This window comes from Sinocyclocheilus rhinocerous, unplaced genomic scaffold (assembly GCF_001515625.1).
Source record: "Sinocyclocheilus rhinocerous isolate Xijiao unplaced genomic scaffold, SAMN03320098_v1.1 scaffold1476, whole genome shotgun sequence".
In the NCBI taxonomy this organism is placed as follows: Eukaryota; Metazoa; Chordata; class Actinopteri; order Cypriniformes; family Cyprinidae; genus Sinocyclocheilus; species Sinocyclocheilus rhinocerous.
The window spans coordinates 530692-548098 of NW_015659224.1; the positions used below are offsets into that span (position 1 = coordinate 530692).

The following is a 17407-nucleotide window of genomic DNA, read 5'->3' on the forward strand; positions in this document are numbered from 1 at the left end:
ATACTGCAACATACTGTAATTGAATACTTCTACTATAAATACAGGGAGCCTGCTGTGCTGTATGACTTATGATATTGACAGAACACACCTTACTGCTGATCTGTGACCAGTTTTAGCAGACATATGTGAAAGCTGTCATTATAGTTAGCAACAAGTGTGTTGTTATGTGCCTACAAAGTTTTTAATAGAAACTGATTAAAGGCATACAATGAATTGTTTAAAATGTTTTATTTATATATCTATGTGTAAATATATTTTACTTAAAATCTAAGATATTTATATTTTAACATATAAATATATGTACAGTATATGCATGGATCAATTATGAAACTGATTAAAGGCATGCACTTTTAGTATTTTATGTATTTATTGATATATTTTACTTTAAAATATGAAATGTATTTGTATTTTAACATAGTAAATAGTTTTTTGTTGTTGTTGTTGTTGTTGTCTAAAGTATAAACCTTACAAAAGTTTGTTAAATGTATGCTTTAAAAAAAGGTAAAAAAAATGTTTACCAGTGGGTTTAAAAATACTTATTATTTTTTGCATGTTCATATTATGTTTATATTTATTTTATATTTTGACCTTGGTGTTGCTAGTGCCAGTTACAGGAACTTTGACACATTGTAAATATTATTCAACGGTCATTCACATGAATTAAATCCACACGCAGTGACCCAGAGTGGCATTATTGCAGGGTGAGGCAGTTGTTTTCAGTTACCTCTATGGTGACCTTTATACAGACTAACCCTCTCTTGCAAAGTTGAGCTTTGCAATTCAGAGAGTACAAACTGTTGCTCTCAGTAAAGTGCTGGCCTAAAGCCAGTCTCCCCACATTAACTATAATGACAGCTTTCACATATGTCTGCTAAAACTGGTCACAGATCAGCAGTAAGGTGTGTTCTGTCAATATCATAAGTCATACAGCACAGCAGGCTCCCTGTATTTATAGTAGAAGTATTCAGTTGCAGTATGTTGATGTTAAACATGTTTAAAATGACTGTAAGAATGTAAAAGTATTTTTTCCTCACAGATATGCAGCAAAATTAATCGCTGGAGTTTTAGATTTCAAGAGCATGATTGACAAGTGAGTGACACATTTCTTACTTTTCCTGTGCAGTCATAAGTCATTCAGTCCTTTGTTTAGATAACCATGATTATTACTATTTGTTAAATTCATCATGTATAAAGTACAGATGGTCCAGTCAGATGTAATGTCTTTCCTTTTTGATTAGTGAAACATTGCCAGTGGAGTATCTGGGTGGAAAGTCACTGTGTATGAACCAGTACTATCAAGTGCTCTCGTCTTGCCGGATCCCTGGAACAAAGAGGGACAACGTGGTCAACTACGCCTTGGACAAGAGACCCCCCACACATATCACTGTAGTGCACAACTTTCAGGTCTGTCCGTGTTAGAAAATATAACAGTCCCTGTTCCAAATGTAACTTCCAATGGTAGGTAAATTGGAGGACAAAAATGTACAAAATAATTTAAGAAATATATTTAAAAAAATGTTTTGCATTTATTTATTAAAAAATACATTTAATAAATTTTCTTGCATCCAGGACTGTGATCTGTTAGTGCCATGTTAGAATCATACAACTTACTGTTTTATTGTTTGTTTGTTTTTTTCTCTCTCATTATGCAGTTCTTTGTGCTGGATGTATATAACAGTGACGGCATGCCACTGACCGTAGACCAGATCTACATACAGCTGGAGAAGATCTGGAACTCCTCTTTACAGACCAACAAAGAGCCTATTGGCATCCTCACCTCCAACCACCGTAACAGCTGGGGCAAAGCTTACAACAACATCATTAAGGGTGGGCACTGCCAACACTTAGCTAGACATATTAGTGTCTTCAGTGCTAGGAATTAAATCTTTGATAAGTAAGGGATAATGTACTTCCAGCCGGTTGTTATCTCAGAATAAACCCCGACAGGGTGATCAGGACCCCGACGCGATCTACAGAGCCGTGTAATACCGAGGGATAACATACCTCGGAATGTCGCGACTGACCAATCAGAATCAAGTATTCCACAGAGCCATGTAATAAGCTAATATACACCGCAGTTCAAAAGTTTGGGATCACTAAACTATACTATACTATTTGGGATCTTTTTTGAAAGAAATTGATACATATATTCAGCCAGGACACATTGATCCGACATTTATAATTTTGCAGGCATAATATTAAAGTTGTTACTGTAGCTGTTCTACAGGCTTTCAGTTCATTAAAAGAAAATCAATGTAGGGTTAGGGTTAAACTTAGGGTGATTCTTAATTTATTTTGTGTCACTTTCAGATAAAACAAACAAAGAGTCTGTGAGAGCCATTCAGAAGAGTATCTTTACAGTCTGTCTGGATGCCCCCTTGCCGTGTGCGTCTGATGACATGTACCGCACCCGTGCTGGAGTTCAGATGCTGCATGGAGGGGGAAGCAGGTGGAACAGCGGAAATCGCTGGTTTGACAAAACATTGCAGGTTAGAGACCCACGAGTTGATGTGTGTGAACTCTCACTGAGAAATGAAGCCTAAAACATAAAATGTATCAAGATTCTGATACTGTCATGATGATTAATATGGTTTCTAGTTTATTATTGGAGAGGACGGGACATGTGGGCTGATCTATGAACACGCCCCCGCTGAGGGCCCTCCCATCGTGTCACTGATCGACCATGTGGTGCAATACATGTAAGATTAACAGTGATTAAATGTGGAAAAGCTGTTTTCCCATGGCTAGATTGTAAGTATGGCTAAAGGCCGTTCACACCAAGGACGATAACTATAAAGATAATGATAAAGATATAGTTCTAAAAATCATTCTGAATATTAAAGAATAGCAGAGTCTACACCACAACTATAACGATAAAGACAAAGAGAAACGATATCGTTGGAATCACTTTCAAAACTATTTTTTTCCAGCTGATGAATGATAAAAAATTGGAATCCATCTTGCTGTAACGTGCTCGAGAATTTAAAGTGGCAGACGGGCGTGCGCTTAGAATAAACAGACGATATCGTTCGCTGGTGTGGACGCTAATATCGTTATCTTTATAGTTATCGTTCTTGGTGTGAACGGGGCATAACGCAGATAAGATTGACCACATATTTATACAGGAAGTCGTCAGAGATGGTCCGTACCCCAATGGTCCCGCTGCGTATGCCACAGAAGCTTCGATTCAACATCACGCCAGAGATCAAAAAGGACATTGAGGAGGCCAAACAAAACATGAACATGTAAGAAATCGAGACATTCCACTCAGTCTTTCTATTACCAACATTTTGATTGGTTGTTTTATTGGACAAACAACATTGCAGTATGATAAATGTTGAAAGTTTGAAGGTTTCTCTTCTCCTTCTCTGCAGAATGGTACATGACTTGGACATGAAAGTCAGTGTGTTTTCCCATTTTGGCAAAGATTTCCCAAAGTCGCAGAAGATGAGCCCTGATGCCTTTATTCAGGTTGCTCTCCAGCTGGCGTACTACAGGTAAACTTCACCAGCACTGCTATTAATGGTGTTTACTGTATTTATTTCTTAACTGTAACATCCTTCTGTTATTATTAGGAAGTTAATTATTAGTTTAGCTTATTCAGTTAATTCACAGACTCTCTGTTTCAGGTTTTACAAGCGCTGTTGTCCTACCTATGAGAGCGCTTCCCTCCGCATGTTCAGACTGGGCCGAACCGACACTATACGCTCAACATCCATTGACTCGGCTAAATTTGTCAAGGCCATGGATGACCCAACCAAACATGTATGGTCCCCTCTAGTAGACATTTTGAATCCATTTTGAATGGTTGAATCCACATTTGCATTATACTACAGTTCCCAAGTTTGTGGGTCAGTAAGATAATGTTTTTGGAAATAAATTAATATGATAGTAAAGTTTAAAAAAAATTTTTTTTTAACTTTCTATTCATCAAAGAATACTGAAAAACTGTATCAGTGTTTCCACAAAGATATTATTAAGCAGCAAAACACTGATAATAGTAATAAGAAGAAATGTATCTTGAGCACCAAATCACAATATTAGAATGATTTCTGAAGGATCATGTGACACTGAAGACTGGAGTAATGGCTTCTGACAATTAAGCTTTGCCATTACAGGAGTAAATTAAAAACTAAAATATACTGAAATAGAAAATGGCTATTTAAAAAGCAATAGCAATTTTTAGTTTTTATTAAATAAATGCAGTCTTGAGATGTCTTTCAAAAACATTGCAAAGAAACTTTTGAACAGTAGTTTACATCATGCATTATGCATCATGATGCAACATCATACAGCATGACTGTAAATAGGCTGCTTTATAAATATCTTGCTATGGAGCTTGTCTTTTTGATTATCAATATCAAAACCATCTTATTATTTTCCAATTGCATTTGATCCAGCATGAGAGAAAATGTAACAATCTAATTTTGATTGACAGAACACAGAGAAAGTGGCTCTGCTAGACAAAGCAGTTAAAGTGCACAGAGCTTACACAGACATGGTGAGTAAATGCATGCTGGTGATGTTCAGCTGATCACCTGTAAGTATGTGTATCAGTCATTATTGGTCTGCACTAAATATATCCCTCAGGCCATCCGAGGTCAAGCCATCGACAGACATTTGCTCGGACTGAAATTGCAGGCTATTGAGGACCTGGCCGCCCTGCCAGAGATATTCATGGATACCTCATACGCTGTGGCACTGCACTTCAACCTCTCCACCAGCCAGGTACTGTCAAACAAAGCTCTCTGGTCCAGGGTTATGTGCATGTTAATAAACCCTTTTTTGCGGAACAAACCCTGTTTAGTAATGCATGTACTGTGCCATTAACTCTACACATTTTTGGGGATGATCAACTGACAACAACTGACTCTTCAAATCTGCTCAAATCATATTGCTGTAAACCTGAAATCATCAGATCGTTTAAAATTCATGATCTTACAAAGGCTTGAATTGTGCTTTTTAATTTTTCCACTCTCCTAGGTGCCAGCAAAAACTGACTGTGTGATGTGCTTTGGCCCGGTGGTACCAGACGGTTATGGTGTGTGCTACAATCCCATGGATGCCCACATTAACTTTTCAGTCTCTGCTTTCAACAGCTGCCAGGACACTAACGCAGCACGTCTGGCCCAAGCACTAGAGGACGCGCTGTTAGACATGAAGACCCTGCTGGAGCAGACGCCCAAAGCCAAGCTTTAAAGATGATTATGTCAATTAGACTTGATCTTTGACCAGTTCAGTCAGACATTTGAGTTTACAACAGCATTCAAAAGGACAGAAATTTGAAGAAGAGATTTTTATTTAGCATTTGACCAGTCCAGACCAGAGTTGCCTGGACTCCACTGGACTGTGCGGTCTTTGACGAGCCTTAACACTAAATAATAATCCTTAACTTTTATATGTTTATGTGCTTTGGCTTTTGTTTGTTCAAAGAAACAGATCAATTAGGTTTGTCAACAGGTTTTGCTGATTTCTTTTTTCTTTTTGTTTGTATTGAGATAATGTGCATTATGGTGAACCTGTGGTTAAAAAAAGCTCATGTGATTCTTTATTGTATATTAGATATTAAATGTAATTAAATACAGAAAATGTTTTTTAATTGCCATAATGTAAATAGTGGCATTTGCAAAGCATTGGTTTCTTAGTTCTTTGTTCAATGTTGTAAATTTGCACATTAACACAATTTTAATAAATGTCAAGTCTTTAATAACATTTTAAATTCTGTTTAGATTTGGTCATTATTCATCAAAAGTTGTTCTTGTGCATAATGTTACTGTGCATAACTGTCTTCTTTGGGTCTATGTAATGTTGCATATATAATTATGTAAAATATCACCGCAATTGTTTTTACATATGGACACACACAAGATATAGACCTACTCAACTATGGACTCTGTGTCTTGTAATAAATATAAGAATTGATGAGTAACAATTACTATATATGTTCTGGTTTACCTTTCGTTGAACATGAATTTTACAACATTACATACTGTTATATGCATCATGGATCAGATAAACAGTTTTCATTTTATTCATACTTTTTTTTTTTTAAATGCGACATTTATGTAACAATCTTTCAAAGCTGCAGTTCAATCACTGACCCGTTGGAGTCTCCAAATGACCCCCTATTATCTGTCACACATGCTCGTGTGTGTGTGTGTTATGGTTATCAGTGAGCGGCTGTGTCCTCGCGCTTACCTGTGCTCATCATATCGCACAGAACCCTGCGCCGTTGACTCAGTTGTACAATACTCAAAAATTATAGTATGGAAAAAGTTAAAGACATTATTCCTGATTATAACGATGGAGACTTTCTGTGTCCTAAAAGTGGGTAAGTGTTATGAAAGAATATATCATGCTGTTGTCGCACTAATAGCCTAATCTTTGAATTAACAAGTGTTAAATAGCCTAACATATTTTAATAATTTTAAATAAATTATGTTATAGAATTATTGCACTCTAAAAATGCTGGGTTGTTTCAACCCAACTTTGGGTCAAATATGGACTAACCCAACCGTTGGGATAAATGTTTACATTAAATTTTTAACCCAAAATTTGGGTGGAAACAACCCAGCATTTTTTAGAGTGTGTTTTTTGAAACGATACTACTGAAGTGAGTCTGTTTATTGTATTATAGCCTGATTGTGTCTCATTAAGCTCAACCTGTGATTTTGTACAAGCTTTATTGAATGTGAAAATAGTGTTTTTATTAGTTGTCAAATTTTAATAATAATAATAATAATAATAGCCATAATGTCTTTTTCTTTCTTTCTTCCCTTCCTTCCTTCCTTCTTTCTTTCTTTCTTTCTTTCTTTCTTTCACTCCAAACTCAGTTTTAAATGACAAAGTGTAATTTTTCTTAAGGTGATTTTGTACAATATTGAATGTGAAAATAGTGTTTTTATTAGTTGTCAAATTTTAATAATAATAATAATAATAATAGCCATAATGTCTTTCTTTCTTTCTTTCTTCCCTTCCTTCCTTCCTTCTTTCTTTCTTTCTTTCTTTCTTTTTTAAACTCCAAACTCAGTTTTAAATGACAAAGTGTAATTTTTCTTAAGGTGACTGGAATTTATGTTAAATGTTCTGATTTAATTTAACAGATATATAGAGCAAAAAAGAACATGTTTTTTAACATGTTTTTTCCATTTCATTTTCCGCTTGTTGAAACCATGATGATGAGGCGAGGCTCCTCCTTCAATAATTTAATTCACATGTTAGTGATTACAGTGCATTTCATCTGGGCTGCTTCAAATCTGTACCCACTGTAGTTGATCCCAATTTAAATACCAGAACAGGAAGAAAAAAGGAGGAAGATTTATATATATATATATATACTTTTTGTATATATAAAATGGCCATGTCAGCTGTATGGGACACTGACTATCTGTGGAGAGAGGTCCAAGGGTCAGTGCAAACAGGTCTAATGTGTCTTCTTTCATGTGGATTTAATCATAGATGCTAGACAGGATCTTGTTGTTCTGTAATTGTAGTTCTGATCCATGCTGGTCCGGTGATTCTTGTGTGCATGCCATCAATGTAGTAACTTATTGTCATTTTTAAAGTAAATAATATTTTGAAATATTAGCATGTTGAACTTTCCACTTGCAATAGTGTTGACCGTGTATTTTCAACAGGCTGCATCTTGCTATTCTAGCAATGGCATCTGTGGATAGGTTCAATGTTCTGTCAAAACATGTGCTGTGTAATTTCCACATAACAATTCTTCTGTTGTTTTTGTTCATTGAAAGTCTACATAGATGGTTTTCAACTGAGTAGTGAACTATGGCTTGTTTTCATACATTTGAAACGTTCATTAGGATTTAAAATCGCAACAGATTAGATATGGAAGGCTGTTTGAAAGCTGTAAAACATTAAATGAGTAATTGTGATAAAGTTTAAAATAAGTTGCATGTGACATAAATTCACATTGTGAGATTTTTTACATTTGTATGCATTAAATTAAAAATTATTTACATTAAGTGCTATAAAGATGTAAAGCTATAACATGTGTGTGTGTGTGTGTGTGTGTGTGTGTGTGTTTTTGCATTTCTATAGGGCAAAGTTGGCCTCTCTCTTTGGTCTGGACCGAGCAGAGAGTCAGGGAAACGAGTCTTTCCAATTCACCGCCCCTAAACAGCCCAAAAAGTCCTGCGCCAAATTAGGTAGGTGGTACAGCAAATAGTTGCATAGCCTTTTTTTGGCACAGTTTCATGTTCTGATCATTTTGAATCTTAATGTGCGCACATAATTGCTCATGGTTTAATCCGTGTTTTTCTTAAGGCCCGCCTCCTCAGAAGTCCATCCCTCCTCCATGTGCTCCAGCTGTGCTGTTTGCTGCAGCTGTTCATGCATTCAGCTTGTTAGTATAAATATGGCAATTAAAGGATGTTTATGAGACTTTGAATTAGTATTAGTTCACACATTTCTTAAATGAGCTTTGATTTTCCACCAGTGTGAATGGACAATATGTAAAGCAAGGCAAGATAGGAGCTGCTGTTTTAGGAAACCATGTCACCAAAGAGGTAAGAGAAGCTAATTAACAGAAGCTTATCTCTAGTAAAAAATAAAATAAAAAAGGTAAAATACATTATAATAATAAGTATAGTTCAAATCTATGAACATATTTACTGACACATTCAGTGTACCTGAAGTATACTTGCAATAGTTCCACTTTAACACAATCAGATATACTTCAGTATATCTTTAGTTGGACTGCAGCACTTCGATTAAAGTGCATGAAGTACAAAATGAGTTGTTCCAATTTATTAATTATAATAATTTAGCATACTAAAAGTACAATTTCAGGGTACTTTTTAAGTACATAAATATGTAAATGTATTTGAAGTATACTTAGTATGAAATAAATGAATTTCAAATACATTTAAGTTTTTTTTTTTCACTGCACATTTTCTTTGGTAATTTTTTGTTTGTTTATTTTATTAGTTTTTTCTATCTGCACTTATAGTACAAGATTCTGTTGTACGACAGTAAACAAAAGCAGATCAGTATGGCTCGAATCCATCGTGGATTTGTCCTCACAGTGAGTGTTGATTCTATTCTATTCTATTCTATTCTTCTGTGTTTTGTTGTGTTAGATGCTGCACTCATCAGCTCTTTATACCTGTCCACAGGTTCAGCCCTGTAACTATGTCACTTTCTATGATGACCAGCAACAAAACTGGTCTTTAATGTTTGACTCAGCAAAGTCCAGGCCTGAGTTCTGTAAGGAGGTAATACTTAAACTGAATTGTTTGTTTAATAAAGATTGATGCATTCTGGATTTGGAATAAATTATTCTGTATCTCAAAGTGTGCCTCTTATTTACTTCAAAGCTGCGGGGGTTCTGCAAAATTGCTATGATGCAAACATCTTAAAATTTCACAGATGCACTATGTATTTGGTGAAATGACCTCTGAGCATGTTTCTCTCAGGTGTGCGTGGCCCGGTGGAACAGTGAGGCTTTGTCAGACTCTCTGGTCACTCAGGACCTGGTCCAAGGAGAAGGTCAAGCTGTTGATGTCGGGGACACAGTGGAGGTGGCCTATTCTGGATGGCTTTTACAGAACCATTCTCTAGGACAGGTGATTATTCATGGTATTTTTGTACAGATGAATTACATTGTATCAAAAAATAAAGAAAAAATAAATGTTAAAAAGTTTATAGCATCTTTTAATTCTCGAGAAGTTTCTATTCTTAGTAAATGATGCTGAGTGGAATCACTACTTTTCCTAAATGTACACAAAAAGTATGTTCTTTCTTTTTAGTAGTTGAGCACATGTAGCACACAGCAGCTCACTGTGCACATTCTTGTTGATTAGTCGCAGCTCAATATAAGTCATGCACTCACTGAACTAATCAGTTCACTGGCCATTTAAATGAGTCTGTCTGGCATGTTTGCTGTGCAGCTGGAGATCTATAAATGCGAAAGTTCAGTGTCTCTGTCTGTTTTTTCAGGTATTTGATTCCAATCTGGGCAAAGAAAAGCTGCAGCGAGTAAAGCTCGGAGCAGGCAAAGCTCAGAGGGTGAGCAGCTCTTGAACACAACAATGCTTTAAAATGATAATTAAAGAAATGTATAACAGAAAAATGTTGGTTCTGTCAGCTGTTGTGCCATGAAGCTCTTACATTGCTCTTTCTCACAGGGATGGGAGGACGGGATGCTTGGCATGCAGAAAGGAGGTCGACGTCTCCTTATCGTCCCTCCTAGTATGGGTCATGGTTCAAAGGGCGTCCTTAACCATGTGCAAGCAAACAGCACTCTGGTGTTTGATGTTGAGATTCATAGAGTAAGGCACTGACAGTGTGAATATAATTTAATATACCAGCAAGCATATTTAATCTCTCTCTAACTACTTTTTTGTTTGTATATTTATCTACATGTAGGTTAAATTCTCCAAAGTCCGACATAGTCGGGAATCAGTTGACACCTTCAGTGCATCTCCAAGCAGACCAAAAGAGAACACCAGCCAATCTATCTATCTGTATGTATGTATATACTGTATATATATAGAGAGAGAGAGAGAAAGAGAGAGAGAGAGAGACGTCAAAACATGATGTTTATTTGTCTTATCCAATTGTCCAATCTTATCCAAAAAAAGTATTTTTCTTTTCTAGATTTTTCTTTTCTAGATTTAGGCATAAATCTAGCACCATTTAGCAAGTTTTATGCTTAAAACATAAAAAATAATAGAGAATATAGATTTTTTAAAGCGGTATACGTATTGAAAGGTTAAATATAAAGATTTTGTTATACAGGTGTTTTAATTAGGTGACTTTACGACATACGTCAGTAAGCCGATTTTTATGAATTTATGCAAGTTATTGATCATTTGTATTCAGAGTCCAAGCACCCAAGGGGAAGGTGGAATCTGTATCCCTGACAGTGAGTAACATTTACCTTAACATTTAGACAGATGCCATGTGCCAGGAGTGGCTAAAATGCTGAAGCTCCAAATATATTTCTTTCTCGTAGAGTTCAGGTGCTTCCAAATCCAAGCTAATCTCACGTATAGCCAAGATGGGTCAACCCATGCTTCCCTTTCTCACTGGGGCCATTCCAGCTCAGCCTGACCCCAGCGACTCAGAAATAGAGGTCAGGAGGATTGGAGAGGTTGTTTACATTACACATACTGTATATGAATGTAATGCTGTTTAAATCTATTATGTCTCTCTGTGCAGGATACCAGTGAATTGATTTGTGATCCCTCTCCTTCACATTCCCACTCACCAAATCCTACACAAAAGCCCTGTAGTTCTCTGTCTCGTATGTATAAAAAGAATCACAAATAATCACCTATTAGTTAACTCATCCTATAATATTAGAGCTGACGGGATCTTTGCTTTCATGTACTGGTTTTTGTTGTAGTGTCGTATCAGCCTGGTGATGCTCAGAAACAGGAAGCAGTGCTGCCAGAAGCAGACTTAAACACTACTCAAGGCTTTCAGGTGAGACCCAACGTTGTATTTTACAAGTATGATTTCATTTTATTGAGTAGCATTAGCAGGACTAATTCTTAAAGAAATGCATACTTTAAGACGATGCATGAAATTGATCAAAAGTGACAGTAAAGACTTGTACATAGTAACAAAAAAGCTATTAAAAAAATGTGAAATACTCTTTTACTCTCTATTCATCAAAAAGAAAAAAAAATCATGAAAAAATACATGTTTGCAGAAAAATATTAAGCGCCACTGTTTTCAACATAGATGATAAAAAAATGTTCTTGAGCACCAAATTATTAGAATATTAGAATGATTTCTGGCTGCTGAAAATTCAGCTTTGCATTAAAGAAATAAATGACATTTATATTAAAATACAAAAAACAGTATTGCAATAATAATAATAATAATGAATTCTTTTTTGGATCAACAGCCATATTCCTTCAGACAACATCCTTATTTTCCAACACAGCTAGATTCATTTGCCTCAGTCTACCCATCCCAGCACATTCCATACCAAAGTAAGATCTGAGCCTATTACTTTTGTACACGCAATACTTGCTGAAATGTGTCACTTTATTTTACTTATTATACTTATATTTACTTATTATTATTAGCATGCAATTACTGCATGCTGTCACTGCCATTTTTACACTAAATGCAAACATGTTTTAAATAGCACCTGATATCACATCATTCTTGATGTCTGATGCTCGCCAACACAACACAGAAATTCTGCTGGCTATTGAAAAGCTGGCACGCAAGGTGGACCAGCTGAGCTGCAAGGTATATTGGTGCAATATGGATTATTATTATTATTTTTTAATTAGTTCTTATAGTTATTTAGGTCAAAAAACAAACAGAGATTTGATTCATTGTTCTCAGGTGGATGAGCTGCAAACAGAGGGTCACCTCTCTTTCAGACTCTCCTCTGTGTCCTTAGAGACAAACATGATCCTACACAACATTCAGAGAATCATTCAGGTTTGAATACAAGGATACTTTTATTAATTATAAGGATCGTTTTGTAATGTTTAGATGCAAACAAGTAGCCTTTTAAATGCCATCTGTGTTTTAGGAGAGTATGTGTCTGAAAAAGGAGGTTCTGGAGAAGAGTTCTCAGGTGGAGGAACAGAACCACAAAATAGAAAAGAATAAGAGGTGTGTTCAACCCTTTTCTTCACACTCCCAATTTCCTGCTTTCCAGTCAAATCAAAGGCAAAAAACCCTTCTAAAAGCAGGGGATCCTGTATGTTGACACACAACCAATTGGTTTACTCTGTGAGTGCAGGTATATGGAGCAGCAACACAGCCAGACTTGCCGGCTTCAGGCTGAGCAGGAAAAGGTACAACAGACACGTGACTTGCTAAATTATGCCATGTGGGTTTATTAGCTCAGTATATTATAATTTTATGTATGTTAAACTCGCTTGGTTGCTATGTTTCCATTTTGATCTGATTGTAAGTGTGTGCTGGAGAATGGCGTGATCAGGAAAATGCCATAAATCATCTCTCTTTCAGGTTCATTTGTCGGGAGAATTGGGATCCTCCACCACACAAGCACATCAGCTGCAGCAGGAGGTGCTCAATCTCCAGCAGAGGGCAGAGAAGCAGAAGTGCAAACAGATGGAGGACATCATACAAAACACGGATGAGGAGATGCAAGATCTGAGGGCTGAAAAGGAGAATCTGGATCAGGTGTGTATGATATGAGTGTATACAAAGCTATTAACCTGTCTAATTTAATGCTCGAATAAGAGTATTGAAGCATCATCCAGTTTTCTCTGGCAGATCCTGTCAGACAGGAAGAGGAAGTGGCAGGTAGAGCAGGTAGACGGAGAATGCCTTTAATCTTGTATTTACATTAATTTGAAATATTTTATTATGAAAATCTATAAGCAAAATAATAAAAAACGCTGTTCAGATGAGGGGTTAAAAGCTCTTATTTTGCTGTAGTAAAGTGTACTGAAACTGAGCTGGTGTATCTGGTGCAGGTGAAGCGATTGCTGAATGGAGTGTTTCAGTCTCTCAGGACAGAGATTGATTCACAGGAATCTTACAGCGGACACACGGTGCTTGAGATTCTCCAAAACACCATCAAGGTACTGTTCAACCAATCAGGTTCAGTTATACAATGATTTCAGGTTTTGCTGACGCCTGCTTTTCCAATGCAGAGTATCACCGTGAAACTTCTCTCAGAACCTCGGGAGCTTGAATCAGGCATAGATGAAGACAAAGTAGAGGAAGAGTACTTGTCAACTGAAGAGTGTCTGCAAATCAAAAACATGAAGAAGGAAAACAATGAAATAGCGGGAAAAGGCCAACATTAAAAAGGAAGCATTTATGCTGTAGATCAGAACACCTGCATATTGCAGTCTGTTCTACCATAAGCATTGGTTCACATACTGAGATCCTGAAAGGGGAATTGCTACTGTCCAATCACAGTTAAGAAGGCTAATTAATGTCCAATCAGTGGACAGCTGATCCTTTCCTAGTGTTTCAGTCATTGAACTGGAAGAACCCTATCCATAACAACAGTGTCCTGACTACGACACAACTGGATATAACTAACAAGGTTGTAAGTCAAGTTAACTAGATACACATAAATGTAATCTTTACTTGAGTTTGTCTTTGAGAACATTATTTAATATAGTATTTAGTTATAATTATAAAAGATTGCAAAAGACTAATCTAATCAACTTGACATTTCAGGAATTGTGGACTAATATTGATTTATTGAACCTGAAAATAAAAATGACACTAGGCATAATGTAAGAAGTAAATAGAAAATCGAACATAATTGCTAACTAACACGTATGTTATTTTGTATATAAACAAATGTATCTAAACAGCAGTATGCTGTTGAAAAAATAAACCTCTTAATTGTAAAAGGACTCGAGAACATATTGTCTAACAGGTTTATTTTGCAGAGGTCTGACAGGTGTGATAACACTTCAAAATGAATAGGCAGCATTTCAATGGATGTGGTTGGTTGGGTACAATTATAAAACCTAAATAAAAAAGAAAGTACATTATGAATATGTAGACTACAACGGAAAACGCGTAATGGCAGCACATATATTGTAAATGAATGTAACATAGAGATTCAATCTCACTGGTAAGAGCAGGAGGACTACAGTGTGTACACAAGTTAATAATAACCTGCCACCAGAGGGTAGTTTATACTACAGTTACTTCTACTAAACATTCTGACGATTTCATTTTTTTTTTCTTAAATGGCAGATGCACAGCAAATAAAAGACATATTTGTCCAGTCTGATCCATACAGCATAACTGTATCACACAAAGCACACAGATTAAGTTTGTATCATGCTGATAAACACTTAAAGCTTAATTCTTGAAATAGATAGATAAATGAATATTGTTTAATTACAGAGATTAAGTTCTTTTTTCATTCTGTACATGTTCAGTGTAAATGAAACATAGAGATTCAATCTCACTGGTAAGAGCAGGAGGACTACAGTGTGTACACAAGTTAATAATAACCTGCCACCAGACGGTAGTTTATACTACAGTTACTTCTACTAAACATTCTGACGATTTCATTTTTTTTTTTCTTAAATGGCAGATGCACAGCAAATAAAAGACATATTTGTCCAGTCTGATCCATACAGCATAACTGTATCACACAAAGCACACAGATTAAGTTTGTATCATGCTGATAAACACTTAAAGCTTAATTCTTGAAATAGAAAATTAAATGAATATTGTTTAATTACAGAGATTAAGTTCTTTTTTCATTCTGTACATGTTCAGTGAGAAGCAGACTTGCATATAAGAGCACTTGGATGAAGAGAGGTTCACAGAAGTCCACAGATTTAGGAAAGTCTCTCTTTCAGGTTCATTTGTCGGGAGAATTGGGATCCTCCACCACACAAGCACATCAGCTGCAGCAGGAGATGCTCAATCTCCAGCAGAGGGCAGAGAAGCAGAAGTGCAAACAGATGGAGGACATCATACAAAACACGGATGAGGAGATGCAAGATCTGAGGGCTGAAAAGGAGAATCTGGATCAGGTGTGTATGATATGAGTGTATACAAAAGGCTTTAACCTGTCTGATTAATACTTCAATAAGTGTATTCAAGCATCATACTGTTTTCTCTGTCAGATCCTGTCAGACAGGAAGAGGAAGTGGCAGGTAACTTGCTAAATTATGCCATGTGGGTTTATTAGCTCAGTATATTATAATTTTATGTATGTTAAACTCGCTTGGTTGCTATGTTTCCATTTTGATCTGATTGTAAGTGTGTGCTGGAGAATGGCGTGATCAGGAAAATGCCATAAATCATCTCTCTTTCAGGTTCATTTGTCGGGAGAATTGGGATCCTCCACCACACAAGCACATCAGCTGCAGCAGGAGGTGCTCAATCTCCAGCAGAGGGCAGAGAAGCAGAAGTGCAAACAGATGGAGGACATCATACAAAACACGGATGAGGAGATGCAAGATCTGAGGGCTGAAAAGGAGAATCTGGATCAGGTGTGTATGATATGAGTGTATACAAAGCTATTAACCTGTCTAATTTAATGCTCGAATAAGAGTATTGAAGCATCATCCAGTTTTCTCTGGCAGATCCTGTCAGACAGGAAGAGGAAGTGGCAGGTAGAGCAGGTAGACGGAGAATGCCTTTAATCTTGTATTTACATTAATTTGAAATATTTTATTATGAAAATCTATAAGCAAAATAATAAAAAACGCTGTTCAGATGAGGGGTTAAAAGCTCTTATTTTGCTGTAGTAAAGTGTACTGAAACTGAGCTGGTGTATCTGGTGCAGGTGAAGCGATTGCTGAATGGAGTGTTTCAGTCTCTCAGGACAGAGATTGATTCACAGGAATCTTACAGCGGACACACGGTGCTTGAGATTCTCCAAAACACCATCAAGGTACTGTTCAACCAATCAGGTTCAGTTATACAATGATTTCAGGTTTTGCTGACGCCTGCTTTTCCAATGCAGAGCATCACCGTGAAACTTCTCTCAGAACCTCGGGAGCTTGAATCAGGCATAGATGAAGACAAAGTAGAGGAAGAGTACTTGTCAACTGAAGAGTGTCTGCAAATCAAAAACATGAAGAAGGAAAACAATGAAATAGCGGGAAAAGGCCAACATTAAAAAGGAAGCATTTATGCTGTAGATCAGAACACCTGCATATTGCAGTCTGTTCTACCATAAGCATTGGTTCACATACTGAGATCCTGAAAGGGGAATTGCTACTGTCCAATCACAGTTAAGAAGGCTAATTAATGTCCAATCAGTGGACAGCTGATCCTTTCCTAGTGTTTCAGTCATTGAACTGGAAGAACCCTATCCATAACAACAGTGTCCTGACTACGACACAACTGGATATAACTAACAAGGTTGTAAGTCAAGTTAACTAGATACACATAAATGTAATCTTTACTTGAGTTTGTCTTTGAGAACATTATTTAATATAGTATTTAGTTATAATTATAAAAGAGTGCAAAAGACTAATCTAATCAACTTGACATTTCAGGAATTATGGAATTGTGGACTAATATTGATTTATTGAACCTGAAATTAAAAATGACACTAGGCATAATGTAAGAAGTAAATAGAAAATCGAACATAATTGCTAACTAACACGTATGTTATTTTGTATATAAACAAATGTATCTAAACAGCAGTATGCTGTTGAAAAAATAAACCTCTTAATTGTAAAAGGACTCGAGAACATATTGTCTAACAGGTTTATTTTGCAGAGGTCTGACAGGTGTGATAACACTTCAAAATGAATAGGCAGCATTTCAATGGATGTGGTTGGTTGGGTACAATTATAAAACCTAAATAAAAAAGAAAGTACATTATGAATATGTAGACTACAACGGAAAACGCGTAATGGCAGCACATATATTGTAAATGAATGTAACATAGAGATTCAATCTCACTGGTAAGAGCAGGAGGACTACAGTGTGTACACAAGTTAAT

The 17407-nt window shown here is 36.3% G+C and overlaps 2 protein-coding genes across 3 annotated transcripts in view; both read left to right on the forward strand.

Annotated features, from left to right (window-relative positions):
• Positions 1-5552, forward strand: part of LOC107723360 (carnitine O-acetyltransferase-like) — an 8707-nt gene extending 3155 nt beyond the window's left edge. For both annotated transcript variants that reach the window (XM_016531947.1, XM_016531948.1), the window contains exons 4-14: positions 1037-1090; positions 1239-1404; positions 1653-1827; positions 2311-2489; positions 2599-2699; positions 3126-3245; positions 3375-3497; positions 3630-3765; positions 4439-4501; positions 4591-4728; positions 4984-5552. In XM_016531947.1, coding sequence (XP_016387433.1) covers positions 1037-1090; positions 1239-1404; positions 1653-1827; positions 2311-2489; positions 2599-2699; positions 3126-3245; positions 3375-3497; positions 3630-3765; positions 4439-4501; positions 4591-4728; positions 4984-5199 — 1471 coding nt within the window. In that variant the 3' untranslated portion in view covers positions 5200-5552. The remainder of the gene's footprint in view (positions 1-1036; positions 1091-1238; positions 1405-1652; positions 1828-2310; positions 2490-2598; positions 2700-3125; positions 3246-3374; positions 3498-3629; positions 3766-4438; positions 4502-4590; positions 4729-4983) is intronic.
• A 714-nt stretch (positions 5553-6266) lies between these two features.
• Positions 6267-16723, forward strand: fkbp15a (FKBP prolyl isomerase family member 15a). The gene is made up of 28 exons (XM_016531895.1): positions 6267-6331; positions 8059-8165; positions 8284-8362; positions 8456-8525; positions 8969-9043; positions 9135-9233; positions 9435-9584; positions 9958-10026; positions 10146-10289; positions 10387-10484; positions 10843-10885; positions 10976-11095; positions 11182-11266; positions 11369-11448; positions 11876-11963; positions 12122-12228; positions 12328-12426; positions 12521-12603; positions 12734-12788; positions 12964-13140; positions 13437-13544; positions 13617-13761; positions 15220-15479; positions 15573-15602; positions 15765-15945; positions 16035-16064; positions 16173-16345; positions 16418-16723. Exons 1-28 carry the CDS (start codon positions 6267-6269, stop codon positions 16571-16573), a joined length of 2976 nt encoding a protein of 991 aa, XP_016387381.1. The 3' UTR covers positions 16574-16723.
• Positions 16724-17407: the final 684 nt, after the last annotated feature.

Bases quoted from the DNA above. Each gene is read 5' to 3' on its own strand.
- fkbp15a (XM_016531895.1), top strand. From the start codon at position 6,267: ATGGAAAAAGTTAAAGACATTATTCCTGATTATAACGATGGAGACTTT. The intron at 13,545-13,616 runs GTACTGTTCAAC...TTTCCAATGCAG, and splicing joins TTCTCCAAAACACCATCAAG to AGTATCACCGTGAAACTTCT. The intron at 15,946-16,034 runs GTATGATATGAG...TTTCTCTGGCAG, and splicing joins GGAGAATCTGGATCAGGTGT to ATCCTGTCAGACAGGAAGAG.